The 13,996-nt window shown below is 40.4% G+C and overlaps 1 protein-coding gene across 1 annotated transcript in view; it reads right to left on the bottom strand.

The window, feature by feature from the left end:
- LOC103539394 (guanine nucleotide-binding protein subunit alpha-14-like) overlaps window positions 1–10,571 on the bottom strand; it is a 47,608-nt gene extending 37,037 nt beyond the window's left edge. Inside the window, 1 exon segment of the mRNA XM_030467584.1 lies at window positions 10,463–10,571. Within this exon segment, the coding sequence (XP_030323444.1) occupies window positions 10,463–10,571 (109 nt within the window).
- Window positions 10,572–13,996: the final 3,425 nt, after the last annotated feature.

The following is a 13,996-nucleotide window of genomic DNA, read 5'->3' as shown; positions in this document are numbered from 1 at the left end:
CTTCCTGTCTCTTTTCCCTTCTCTATCTCTCTCTATAGGATTAGGCTAACTACTACAGATTTAACGCCTACCAGTTCTGTCTGTGTTCAATAAAGTTGTGGAGTTGCTCCCGATACTTTGTTATCTTTACCTGACAAGAATCTCCTTCTTTCCAGACTTTGAAGCAGGTTTCATTCCTGTCTTGGCAGCTGTGGTGTTGGTAAGGTGCAAGTGCCTGTGTATTTGCATGAGCAAGCCCCAGGTCCCAGCAGAAGCAAGAGAACTCATTATTACCTTCCAAATCATCCCTATCATCATGCATGGTAAATAAGTCAAAGTGCCACAAGTTAAAAAAAAAAAGGTAAAGGGTTATAAAAATAATTCTTAATGCTGTCTTTAGACCAGAACCTAGTATTAGTGGCTATTGGAAATAACTCACTGAAAAAATCCTGTTTACAGCTGCATCTAACTTACCAGATTTGCAGCCTCAAGCCTCTGCTTCCAAGCCTCTATCATAGGGCACATTTTTTAAGCTCTACAGAAAACTATTTTGTGGGCAGAAATAATTATAAGAATAAAGATTCCCACATTTGCAAATTAAATTATGGAATTTGATGCTTGTATTAAAAGCTGAACTGTACATAAGCAGGATCTGCAATATTTTGTATTGCAGTTGTTAAGCTTTTCCAACCGATAAAGGAAACACCTTTCTGTAACTCTAGTATTTACTGTTAAAAATAACAAAAATGGCTTTCAAGTAAATAAGACTGATTTACTGAAAATTTAAAAGGTTAGAGAAACAAAACCCTAGGTTTTCAATAAAAAAGAAAAATCAAACAGAATGAAATTCTGTATGTGACAAGGAGGAGACCTCCTGAACTGATGGAAAGGAAATTTTTGAGGTTTATGAGAAAGAAAAATCTTTAAAATCATTCAGCAATCTTGGGGGATTACTCTGCCTATTATGTTGACTGTCTTCACAAAGGTGTTGTATTAAGTGCTGAAATTAGCTTTACAATGTAATACCCACAGTTACATGAAAACAAAGCTACAGCCATTTCCATTACTAAAAGGCAGCAACCAGACTGTTTTTAATGACCTGAGGAAATACAGATTTCATCTGTACCTCTCATACACAGTTCTTGTTTTCCAGTAGGAGTACAACTCAAAAATAAAATGTGTTTCCAATTATCTTCTTCATTTCCCAAGGAGCATTCCTGAAAAATATGCCAAGCAATATTCTGAAATATTATTTGTTGATTTTACTAACCAACAATAATAAAAAATACTCCCATAAACATATAAAGAAAAAAATTTGGCAGGAGTGGAAGGGAGAAGAACCTCCCAAACCAGCAGCTATTTCAGACACTTCATTCATATATTCTGTAGGATTCAGAACGTTTTTCATATCTGTTAGCAGGGAAACATCTCTCATTCATTACAAAATCCTACATGGTAAAAGTGCATTCTGATGACTTTTCCCCTACTGTTGACAGGGAACATGATTAAGAGTAAGAGTTTCATGATTTCCAAAATTAAATTAACAGAGAGAGAAGCTCCAAAAATATTTAATAATCACCATCAAAAGCTCTGTCAAGAAAAAAATATACTTTTTTTTTTTAATTAGCAAAAGTACATATGGACTAGTGCCAGTCCCCTTAGTCCTAACTGATTTCTATAGGAACAAAGATTCTTAAAAACTGTCCTCAGCTGAGTTCCTTTCCCTTTCAAGTAAGACAGAATCATCTGTCCTTTTTCTTACTCTTCATGCTGAACTTAATAGCTCCATTTAGATCCAAATTCACTCTTTTGGCAATTCTCAAGTTTTAAACTTATGCCACAACTAATACCATGTTCAGGAATTACACCAGCAGATGTGTATGTGAATATTGTTTTGTATATCAGAGTTCATGAGAAGTTTTTCCTTTAAAAAAAATCACGGTGGTCTCACATTAGTCATAATTAATTGACTGTGACTACTCCTCAAATAATGTACTTCTACAGAACAGAGCCCATCCACTTCAAACTCAAGTTGGCTACTTAAAGCCATCTCACTAGGTGTTCAAGCCATGACCATTAGTGCACACCATCACCCAGCTCTTGGCAACTTCATTTATTAAATAGAAAGACAAAGTAAATTTACAGTGTATTTGCACCAAAAAGACATCACAGATGAGAAAAAAATTGCCTACAAAACATAACTTTTAGTTATATTACCTTGTCTCTTACTGTGAGGCAGCTGAAAAAAGCAATGACTGGTAAGTCTTCCCTTCATTGAAAGGTTCTATTTCAGGTCAATACTTTACTTTAAAATCTTACTGGTTTAGTTCAAGTACCTTTTCCAGATAAATCCATTAAACAATAAATAATCCAGTTAGTGAACAGCAAAATTAGCAGACAGGAATAACAAGAAGCTGCAGCCTGGGTGCTGTAAAGCAGGAAATAAACCATGTATATGCACAAATTTATACAAAGCTCTTCCACCAGGAGCAGAAGTAGGTCTTTTAGATGGCACTTGTATGTTTCAGCCACTGACTTTAAACTGACTGCAAGGTACCCACAAACCAAAGACAGACTTTCCACAGCAGTTCCTCAATGCTCATGACCAAGGGCTTTTACCTCTGAGGCCACAATTCCTGAGATGACTGACTTCAGTAAAGGAAACACTGCAACATTATTATACCATGCCAGGAGACATGGTAATCTGCAACTATCAGAAGCCCAGGAAAAAAAAATATTTTTTGGAGACACAGTCTTTACAAAAAACCCAAACAGGTAACAATTAAATAAATAAACAATTAAATAAACAAAGAGTGAAGACCCAGAAAATATTGCCACGTTACATTCTTTTCTTCCTGCTCTTCATCTGTGTACTTTTTGCATCTGTAGGTTTCTAGCTACATTTCCATGCAATTCTTCAGGAAAATACATGTTAAAAACTACTACAGTGTTCTTCCCCTTTCTCCAAAACTGATATAATGACTGTTAACATGTGCTTTGTGAAAAAACAGAAGTTTTTGATCTGGCAAGGCAAGCCTCCCGTAAGTCTGCAAGAGCTCAGCAGACTAAAAGCTCCACTGTGTGGCAGTAGTTCCATGCTCCTAGAACATCTGGAAGCTGCCACCAATAAAGCATTGTGTTCCTCTTCTTCCCCATTATACTGGGATTTCGATTACAGGTTCAATCTTTCATCTCCTTTCTTTCCTTCCCTACTCAGAATCATTTCAAACCAAAAACAGAGAGAAACATTTCCTGCTCCAACTAGTAAATGAGCCCACCAGGGACGGAGCCCCACTTGACCTTCTTTTCACAAACAGAGAGGGCCTGGTGGGAGATGTGGTGGTTGATGGACGACTGGGACTTAGTGACCATGAAATAATAGAGTTTTCAATACTCAGGGATACAAGAAGGGTTGTCAGTAAAACCTCTGTGTTGGACTTCCGGAGAGCAGATTTTGGACTATTCAAAAGACTAGTTCAGAGTATACCCTGGGAAAAAGCCCTTGAAAACAGAGGGGTCCAGGAGGGATGGACATACTTCAAAGAGCATATTCTGAAGGCACAGGAACAGGCTGTCCCAGAGTCCCGGAAGGTGAGCCGGCGGGGAAGGCAACCAGTCTGGCTGAACTGGGAGACTCTGAAAGAAATTAGGATTAAGAAGAGGGCCTATCAATTATGGAAAAAAGGCCTAACTTCTCAAGAGGAATTTAGGAATATAGTCAGGTCATGTAGAAAGAAAACCAGAGAGACAAAAGCACAACATGAACTGAATCTTGCTACCTCTGTGAAGGACAATAAGAAATCCTTCTACAGATACATCAATAGCAAAAGAAGAGGCAAGGAAAACATTCATTCTGTACTGGACATGGGTGGGAATATAGTTATCAAAGATGAGGAAAAGGCTGAGGTATTTAACACCTTCTTTACCTCAGTTTTCAACAGAAAGACAAGTTATCCTGTTGACAGCAGGCTTCTGGAGCCTATAGAAGGTGATAAAAATCTAAACAGCCCCCCTGTAATATTGAAGGACACAGTCAGTGACCTCTTGAGCTGCTTGGACCCCCACAAGTCTATGGGACCGGATGGGATCCACCCAAGAGTGATGAGGGAGCTGGCAGAAGAGCTCGCCAAGCCTCTCTCTATCATCTACCAACAGTCCTGACTCACGGGGGACATCCCAGACGATTGGAAGTTGGCGAATGTCACGCCAATCCACAAAAAGGGCCGGAAGGAGGACCCGGGAAACTACAGGCCCGTCAGCCTGACCTCAGTGCCTGGCAGGGTTATGGAGCAGATCATCCTCAGTGCAATCACACAGCACCTGCAGGATGGGCAAGGGATCAGACCCAGCCAGCACGGGTTTAGGAAGGGCAGGTCCTGCCTGACCAACCTGATCTCCTTTTATGATCAGGTGACCCGCTTGGTGGATGAGGGGAAGGCAGTGGATGTGGTCTACCTGGACTTCAGCAAGGCCTTTGTCACCGTCCCCCATAGCATTCTCCTGAAAAAGCTGTCAGCCCACAGCTTGGACAGGAGCACCCTGTGCTGGGTTAGGAACTGGCTGGAGGGCCGGGCCCAGAGAGTGGTGGTGAATGGGGCTGCATCCAGTTGGCGGCCGGTCACTAGTGGTGTCCCCCAGGGATCAGTGTTGGGCCCAGTTCTGTTGACTGGGCTCTTTTCACAGACGACCTTCAACAAGACAAGAGGACACAGTCTTAAGTTGTGCCAGGGGAGGTTTAGGTTAGATATTAGAAAGAATTTCTTCAGAGAGGGTGATTAGGCTATGGAATGGACTGCCCGGTGAGGTGGTAGATTCTCCGTCCCTGGAGACATTTAAAAAGAGACTGGATGTGGCACTCAGTGCCATGGTCTAGCAACTGCTCCGGTGGGTCAAGGGTTGGACTAGATGATCTCTGAGGTCCCTTCCAACCCGGCTAATTCTATGATTCTATGATTCTAGGAATCTAGTATTATCAAGAAACACAAACTCGGCACAGAAGGATTGTAAGAACCATGACAGTGTGCTCTCTTCAGCAACAAAGAGATGATGGTAAGAAAGCAGCAGACTGAGACAATATTTTCTTTACATAGCTTCAGCCACTGATGCCACTGGTACAGAGGCAAAATAGGAGCAGTTTATGACCACTTTTAATTTCAAAGAAACAAAAAAACCCCAAACTAAAGCAAACAAACAAACAGGACCAAACAAACAAAAAAAGGACCCAAAACCCAACAAAACAAAACAAAAAGACAAACTAAAACAAACCACCAAATCAGGAAGACTATCTAGAGTCTGTAGGCAGCAGGCAGTACCTGAACACCTCATACCCCCAAGTAGCATTAGATTTGTTCAGAGAACTCTCTGTACTTCCAGACGTACTGAGAGAAGATCTTTCCAAAACCAAGGTGAAATGTATTCAAGACACTCGTAGTCATATTTATGGCTTGCATTCTCCACTCTAATTAAATCATCTGTGAAGACAAGAGAGAACATAAGAGAAATCATAATCCACTTCTGCCTCACTATATAAGGAAAGTAAAGGCAAGCATTCTAATTCTCTCAGAGTAAATTAGACAGTCTCTGATGGCAAGAAGTATTTAATCATGGTATTTCAGCTCTGCTGCAGACACAGCTGGTGAAATACAAAGTACTTCATTGACATGAGAATTGTGAATGCAGAGTTGAACATTAGCAAATGTACCTGGCACAAACCCAAGAGAGCATGTGGGAGCAGCTGGACAAGCTCTGTGCTACATGGGACAAAAGTAAAACCCCAAGTTTATCCTGCAACAAAAAGCAGAAGTCAGAGATCACCAGCATTCAGCATTCACACACTTTGCAGTTTATCAGTTTGAGGCCTAACCTAAACACTCATCTACCAATGCTTTCTTAGAACTACAAATAACTTTTGCCAGGTCATCCTAAAAGTATGCACAGGTTGATACTGTAAGTACTTGATTAAAATAGAAAAAGTTTCCCTACCAAACTTTCATAGTCTGACTACCAGAATCACTTTGGTTGGCTTATTTTTTTTTTTTCCTATGGAGGACAGACCCTAACTGCTTTTTAAGTATCTGAACAATTTAGCACCCTGAGCTCTCTTGACATTATGTGCGACTAAAGATACTTGCCTGAAACAACATTAGAAAAAAATAAAAATAAAAATATCCATGAATTACTAATGACTTGCCTCTAAAATCTATGTACTAAAATATGTAGTCTCCCATTCTGCGTGATTTAAAAACATAGTGCTTAAATACATACATTGCAAATTGCCTATTACGTTTTCTGATGCTATCCTTAATTAGCTGGAAATTATAGCAGCACTTTGTGGTAGTGAAGACTAGGAGGAAAATTTGCTGTAGCATTCTTTAACATCCAAAAAGATACAACACTGACCACTGTGGTCCATGCAGGGAATACAGGGCTCTGTTACAGGTAATTATCTATAACTCTGAGAAAGGACATAGATTTCCATTTCAGGAGGAGAGTACTGAAGTATTTAGGAAGACCAGAGAACGTTCTTACATTGAGTATCAAGTTGCTGTCACACAATTAATTTACCGTCCAAAATGTTAATCTGGAAACAAATACTCTTTAAAACACAAAGTTGTTCTCAACATAGTTCTTCTGACTTTGCCAACTTACACACACAGAGACAAAGCACATAATCACTAGCCGTGAAATAACTTTCTGAAAAGCCATTCCACAATAATTTTTTTTTTTGTTCCTGTAGCTTTGAATCATTAAATTATGCTGCAACTAAGCAACATCTACTGACGTGGCCTGGGAAAGACAAATGCAAACACCAGCTAAATGTCACTCTGAACTTCCAATTTTGTTATTTATGCATCACCAAGAACAAAAACCCATTCAAAACACCCTCTCTGCTGACTTCACATTGTAGGGGTAAAATATTTCAAATCCTGTAGAGTCTCTTTACTGTTGAGGAAGTGGAAAGCATGCAGCCATGCCTTATATCTATAACATCATCAAATATCTTGAACTAGGTATATCAGTAGGTACTTGGCAAAAGCATGTTTTAAGAGTTTATGTCTTACAAAAGTGTAAACTAAAAAGAGTAGGAAATTCCTTATAATGCAGATTTGCCAAAGAACATAGGAATTTTTGGAGAAGTTAACTAAACTTAAGTGTCCTCTGCAGTTACTGAAGATGCTAAGAAAATTATTAATAATTTGTGATGGGGTTTATCTAACAGGGCTTTTTAAAAGGCTTAAGAATTTTAATAGAATGTTTTAAACTTTTTTTCTTAAAAAAAAAAAAGTAATCTCTTTATGCCTAGGTTGTGCCTGAATCCAACTAACTGAAAAAGAATGAATTATAGAAACTCATAAAACCGTTCCGTTCTGTTCATGGACTGGGTGTAACTTTTTGGCAGTTCAAACGAGATTTCCTGGCACGTGTAGTTCTGCGTAGTATCCAAATATAATATAGATTTTAGATAATCTACAATCTGAAGTTCAATTATTCTCCTACTGATTTTTTTATTAGTGTTGCTATTTAGTTACCACTGGGCGAAGGAAGGATGAAAGTACTGACCGTATGTCAGAAAAGATAGACTTTTGAGTTTGGAACTAAAATTAGGGATTGCCAGAAACAAACTTTGTGGCTAGTCAAAAAAACAATCAACTAAACAAAAAGTTCCAATCCTCCACATACTAATCTTAACTTTCAGTTATAAAGCCTAACCCCATCCTCCACTTTTTTTCTTCTTCCTGTATCAGCAGCTCCACAGAACTTTCTTTCTCATATACTATTAGAAAGAGGAGGTGAATTGGGAATAAATCCATAACAACATATATAACACACATTAGAACAAGCAAGCAGGTCATTCACTAGGAAAGGGTTAGTACTGAAGCCATAGAAGGGAGTATATGAATCACAGAAAATTAGATAAAATGAAATGGTTAGTACTGAAGCCATAGAAGAGAGTATATGAATCACAGAAAATTAGGTAAAATGAAATGGTTAGTACTGAAGCCATAGAAGAGGGTATATGAATCACAGAAAATGAGGTAAAATGAATGTATGTACTATTGGGTTTGATTTACGCGAACAAAACAATTTATTGTTCAGTTCAACTGGCCTCTATTTCTCAGAAAGAAGTTCAATCAAGAGTCAGGCTGTGGTTTTAAACTGTAGCTCAAAATCAAAACTTCCAGTGTATAAACTCCCTTGTTCATCCATGTTAGTTCAGTGCCCAGTACTTCATACGTGGTGTTCTCTCATACTGGGGGGAGCTGTGAACTCTGGAGCCCTTATCATAACCTAATCCTTGTATTTCAGTTCCAAACCAGGAAGATACACTACTCCATTTACATCTTTCTGCTAACATTAGGCAAATAAAGTAATTTACACAAAGAACAACAAAGTAAACATAGAACATACTAAGTAATCTGAGGGCAATCCCAACAAGAATCACTAATCAGTAACAGACGATTTAACATCATTATCATAAAAATGTAATTGTTTCTTCACTTTCTTTCAGAAGGGTAAAAATTACTACATTGTACTACTCATTAACCTCCCTGTTAAGTAAATACTCATTTCAGAAAATTCTAATTTGACCTTGCCTATTATGCCATTATTTTATTTAGAAACAATACCAGATGGGATTAAGATAAAAAAAAATACTCAAGTACCCTTATTTATGACAGCAATCACAGAAAAAAAAAACAAACCAACAAACAGCTGCATTTCCTTCCTTATTCTGTTCTGTTGCTTTCTTTCAGAAGCATGAAGCACAAATATTACTTATCTCAGGATACGATTGCACACCAGAAAGCCAAAATGGTGACCAGCAAGTAAGATGCTACTGTCACTTCATAGAAAAATTACAGGGGTGCTACTTTATTCCTTTCAGAGTATTACTTTTTTAGGGCCTTAAGGTCACCAAACTTTCTACTACTCTCTCCCCTTCCAAAGTAATGCTTCATGTGCTTTGAATACCTAGTAATACAAAACCAAAGAAAACAAAGCTATGTGATCCTTTTCCTTCACAAAACATCGTGCTTGTTTTATCATTTTATCTTACTACAACTGCTACTAGTTGTCTAAAAAATACTATCCATTTGATCGTGTAAAAAAAAATTCTTTGATGTTTTGATAATGATGGAATCAGCTAAAAAAAATATGAAGTGATAATGTAAGGGTTTTGGTTTGTGTGGGATTTTTTGCTGGTCCTATGTTTTTCAAACCAAACTAATGGAACTCTTGTCATGCCCACCTGCTTTCTTAGTAAAAACAGAAAAGGGATTTTGAAAAACATGCACAGCTTTCAGTTAAAGCAAAACAGCACAGCACAATGTGTGACACTGGAAAACCAGAGAAGAATCAGTGAAAACAGTAAACATTGTAACATTCAATGCAACCTCAAATTGCATTGAGGTTGAAGCATTCTACTGAAGAAAAGGAAATCGAAAAAAATGTTACTTCACCATCAGCAGTACATATAAAACATTGCACTAGGGAAGTTTTTAACAGATTAATTCTTAGTTCTTACAAATATTCACTGCAGAATCAAAAATCTGGCAGACATCAGTTTAGACCATTGCATCAGTCACTCTCAGGTTTCTACAGAGCTACAAGGCAAAGCCAATGGCAAATGAGACACATGTCACTGAGGGGAGAGTATTTCATGTTTTCCTTTTTTAAAAATCAGTTCTATGTCAATATAATTTTGTAATTCAGCACTGAGAGGAGCCTGTTAAAACTTAATTCCTTTTCTACAGTTTAGTTCAGTCTTCCTGAAAACTCACTCTTTGAAGGAACATGAGGAAGAATTTCTTTACTGTGGGGGCTACAGAGCCCTGGAACAAGAGCTCTTCCCAGAGAGGTTCTGGAGACTCCTTCTCTGGAAACTTTCAGGACATCTGGATGCACTTCTGAGTGACCTGCCCTAGTTTCGGACCTGCTCTGGTAGGGGTGGAAGTGCAGACTCGATGACCTTCAGAGGTCCTTCCCAGCCCCTGACAATCTGTGATTCTGAAGCCTGCTTGGTTGTTTGCTGAGGTAATAATGTACCTCTTTATTATGTACCAATAATGCGAGCTGCTGCATAAGGCGGGTGCTGCCCCTCCGGGCCGGGCCTTCAGCAGGGTGCGGGGCACACCGGTACCGAGAGCCACCGTGCTCCCCCGGAGAGGGGAGGGGCCCTGCCTCAGGGGTGCCTTCCTCAGGGGAGCGCACATCGCCTCCCCAGCCCGCAGATACCTTGCAGTCATAGAACCCTGACACAGCATCGCCCCAAGTAACACCACGGGCACCGCAGTGCCTGGGCACCTTTGGGGTGGGTTTCCTTTGGTTTCTTTCGACAGAAAACTCTGTCACCCCGCCCCAGCCCCGCCGCACTCAGGTAGCGCCGGACCAAAGTTTATACGACTGCCGGCAGCAGACCCCCAAACCATCGGACCCCGACGGCAGCGGGCAAGGGCCTGTCCGGGCGGCGGCAGCGGGCACTCACCCCGCAGCAGCAGCTTCAGCTCCCGCTTGTCCCGGCGCAGCTTCCGCTCCATCTCCGCTCTGACGCTCCGCGACTCCTTCTCCTCGGCGGAGAGGCAGCAGCCGCCCATGGCCGCCGGCATCCCCCCCGGCTCCCGCTGAGGAAGGAGAGCGGGGGAAAGCTGTGCCTCAACCCCGCCTGTGCCTCGCCGCGGCAAGGGGCTGCCACCTCCCCCCGGGCCGGAGCAGGTGCCCCGGCGCCGGGGCGGCTTTCTCCCTCCGGTTTATGATTGTAGGAGAGTCCGGGGGGAAAGAGCCTCCCCTCGCAGGGACAGGAGCCTTGGGGGGGGAGAGGGGAGCCCTGATGGATGCTGGGGACCCCGGGGGGAGGGGGGCGGGAAGCGAGGGGAACCAGTTACTTTGTTAACAAAAAACAGATGAAAACCTCTTACACGTACACAAACCACACCCCACACCCCGAATTAGCTAAAATCAAACAAACAAACTCAAAACCCCACACATACACGGGTAAAAGTCAGGAGGCGGGAGGGGAAGGGTCGGTCAGCTGGCATCAGGGAGCGATGGGTCCCCGGGCTGCCTGGGGGGTGACACCCTTAGGAGGGGCTGCCAGGGCTGGGGCTGCTTGCGGGGGGGGCCAGCGAGCTGTCGCCCCATTCAAGCCCCCTCTAAGGGCGCCCAAGGGCACAGGGGCGACCTGGGAGGTTAGTGGTGTAAAATCTTGTGTCCGAGGCTTTCTTTGTCTTCTCCACCACCTTTGCCTCCCAACAAGGATGGAAGCTGTGAAAGGGAGGGGGACATACCTGCCTTCGGTGTCGGCTAGTTTTCATTTTGGAGGGTTATGTTTTGGTTTTTCATTATTCTTCTTTTTGGGGGCTTTTGGTTTTTTTGTTTGGTTGGGGGTTTTTTTTGGGGGGGGGATGCTTGGTATTTTTTAATTGGTTTTGGTTGTGTTGTTTAAACCAACACAACCGTTGGGTGTGCCGTGTGTTTCTGTTTCCTTTTGTTTTGTTTTAAATTTGCTTCATATTTTGTTTTAAATTTCAGTCATTGCAAACATAGGTGAATCTAGCATTTAGCTTACTGGTTTGTAATTCAAAAGGAATACAGTCTTGGAAAATTCTTTCACATGCAAAACATGCCTGCATTATCAAAACCAGTATCTCTCAGAGCAGCTCTAAAGTATTAACACAAGGCTGCTTCCGGTGCCTCCTACCATCTTTTTTTTCTCTCTGATAGTTTATACTAAAGAAAACAAACCTTGTAGCAACACTTGAACTTTTGAACTTTCAGAGTTTTGAATGCATTTAATGACAAGCAGCAAGTTTGACTCAAACTTTAAGCAACAGTGATAGGTGAAACCACTAGAAAATGGGAAGATAAGCAAATATTTATTTAAACAAGGTTTGCTGGTTTGTCTCCACAGGCAGTTGTGTGTATTTATACTGTGAATGTAAAACATCTTAAAATCAAAGCCAAGTATTTCCAAGTCCACAGAAAACAATTGTCTCCACTTTGACCAATCAAATATATAACAGTAAGTAATAGCAGAACATTTGCTTCACGATCTGAAAGCTGAATATTTTTGTGCTTTCTAGTGCTAGTAACCTTTTAGAAAAGTTTCCCGATAAAAGAAAAGGTAGGCAGGTTTTAAGGACATTGGCTGGTTTTGGAGCCACAAATGTTTCTATTCTAAGATTTAGGTCATTCATTCCTAGTGCAGGTAAGTATTTGCCTTGTCTAATAGTATTTGATGACAACTGCAAACAGTTTAAGATAAGTCTTAGAATGAGGTTTGGGTTTTTTTGTAAACTACAGAAAGATGCACACAGCAGTACAATTCCCTCTATGCTAACAGCTTTGAAAATTCACATTGTATCTCTGTTCCCACATTACAGTTGTCTCTCCATTAAAAAAATAAAAGTCTAAACTTATTCTTACCATATGTCTCTTATTCTTATTAACATTTTTTAAAAGCAAAAATAAGAATCTACAGAAAATTTTTCAGGCTTGTACTATATGAGTGGTTTCCTGCATGGTTCCAACAAAGTACATCATCTCACTTAAGTGTCAACTACTATTTCTTTTTCAGTGGAGGATGGTCCCAGCTCGCATCATCAGTGATATTTTTTAACAACAAAAAAGCATCATAATGCTAAAGGAAAGGAAAAAGGAAGCCACATCTCTTACAAGTAGCAAAGTTAGACTTCTAGATGAATAGGGTTTTTGCAGTCAAGTTCTAAACACAACTTACTAAACAACTAAACAACTTCACAACTTACTCCAACAAGCTAATATGATGTAGGAAGAGTTCTGGCCAATTTATTCCTGGAATTAATGTTTATGTGGTATGCTTAAGCTTTCTTCAGTCAGTAGTGCTGTTTATTTCCATCTGTCTTGTCTTCTTCTTGAATAAACTCTCAGTGCTTACAGTTCGATTATTCTGTATCTGAATAATATGATTGTGCTGATTACAAGGCCATCAATATTTTATGGTGAGCTCCTGAGAGCTTTGTTTATTGAAAATACTGCTACATCTCTCTCCGTGCAGTTGAGAAGAAATACAGCCACTGAAAATGCCTGGAAGCCACTGGTCCCCATATCAGTCTCTAGGGTTTGTTAAGAGTTACATTCCAAGAGGCTGTGCAGAACATCATGACTGAGTGATAAGCTCTAGATCAGTTGTTAGCACCCAGCACACATCCCTTTAAATCTTATGGCTGATCCACTATTAGTCAGATGTGTCTGCTCCCACAGACGCTGGCAAATGCACTCCTAATAATCTTTAGAAGGCTGCCAAAAACTCAGGGGTATGCAAAAGGCTACTGCCAGTATAGATTTTCTTGAGAACACATCAAATTTTAGAAGCAGGACTCCGTTCTTAGCTGGTTACAATGCAAACAACCATCAGTGCTGAAAACTCTTCCCTCAGCTAGAGGAAGTATATGTTTTGCTAAGGGTAGGTTTAAGATCTTTTTTTAAATCTCATGCAATGTAAAAATGTTTAGAAATCAAATATCTGATTGCTGGAATGCCAGTGTTGCTGAAAAGTAGCTGAAAAAGCTGTTCTAAAGCATGTTGAAGATTGGTACAGTTTTAAATCTTGCCTTTGTTTTAAGTTGGGTGGTAGTTGTGTCTACCCCATGCACAGTCAGAAATCGGTGACAATCTTGGAAGAAAAGATACTTTTCTGTTTACGTTTTCATGCTTCAAGAGCAAAGTCACACAAAATCATGTACTGCTATTTTTTACTAATTAGGTTTTAACTGCTATGCTTTCTTAAGTGTTATCATCTTCAAGTCAGGAGGGCACCAACTCGGAAGAACAAGAAACCATTTTCTATCACACCCAGGAAGAGATTGGATTCTGTGGGTTTGGGAACAGGTAGGAACCTGGGGAACAGCCATGGTAGAAGTAACTTTTATATGTTTCTGAACCTTGAATTTTATTAGGTGCTTTACATGGAAATATTTGGCTGAATAAAAAAGACAAGGAGTATAGAAGCGGGGAAGATCATGCTTTGGAGAAACCATGAGCA

The sequence above is a fragment of the Calypte anna genome, chromosome Z (assembly GCF_003957555.1).
Source record: "Calypte anna isolate BGI_N300 chromosome Z, bCalAnn1_v1.p, whole genome shotgun sequence".
In the NCBI taxonomy this organism is placed as follows: domain Eukaryota; kingdom Metazoa; phylum Chordata; class Aves; order Apodiformes; family Trochilidae; genus Calypte; species Calypte anna.
This window is presented reverse-complemented; position numbering and strand designations above follow the sequence as displayed.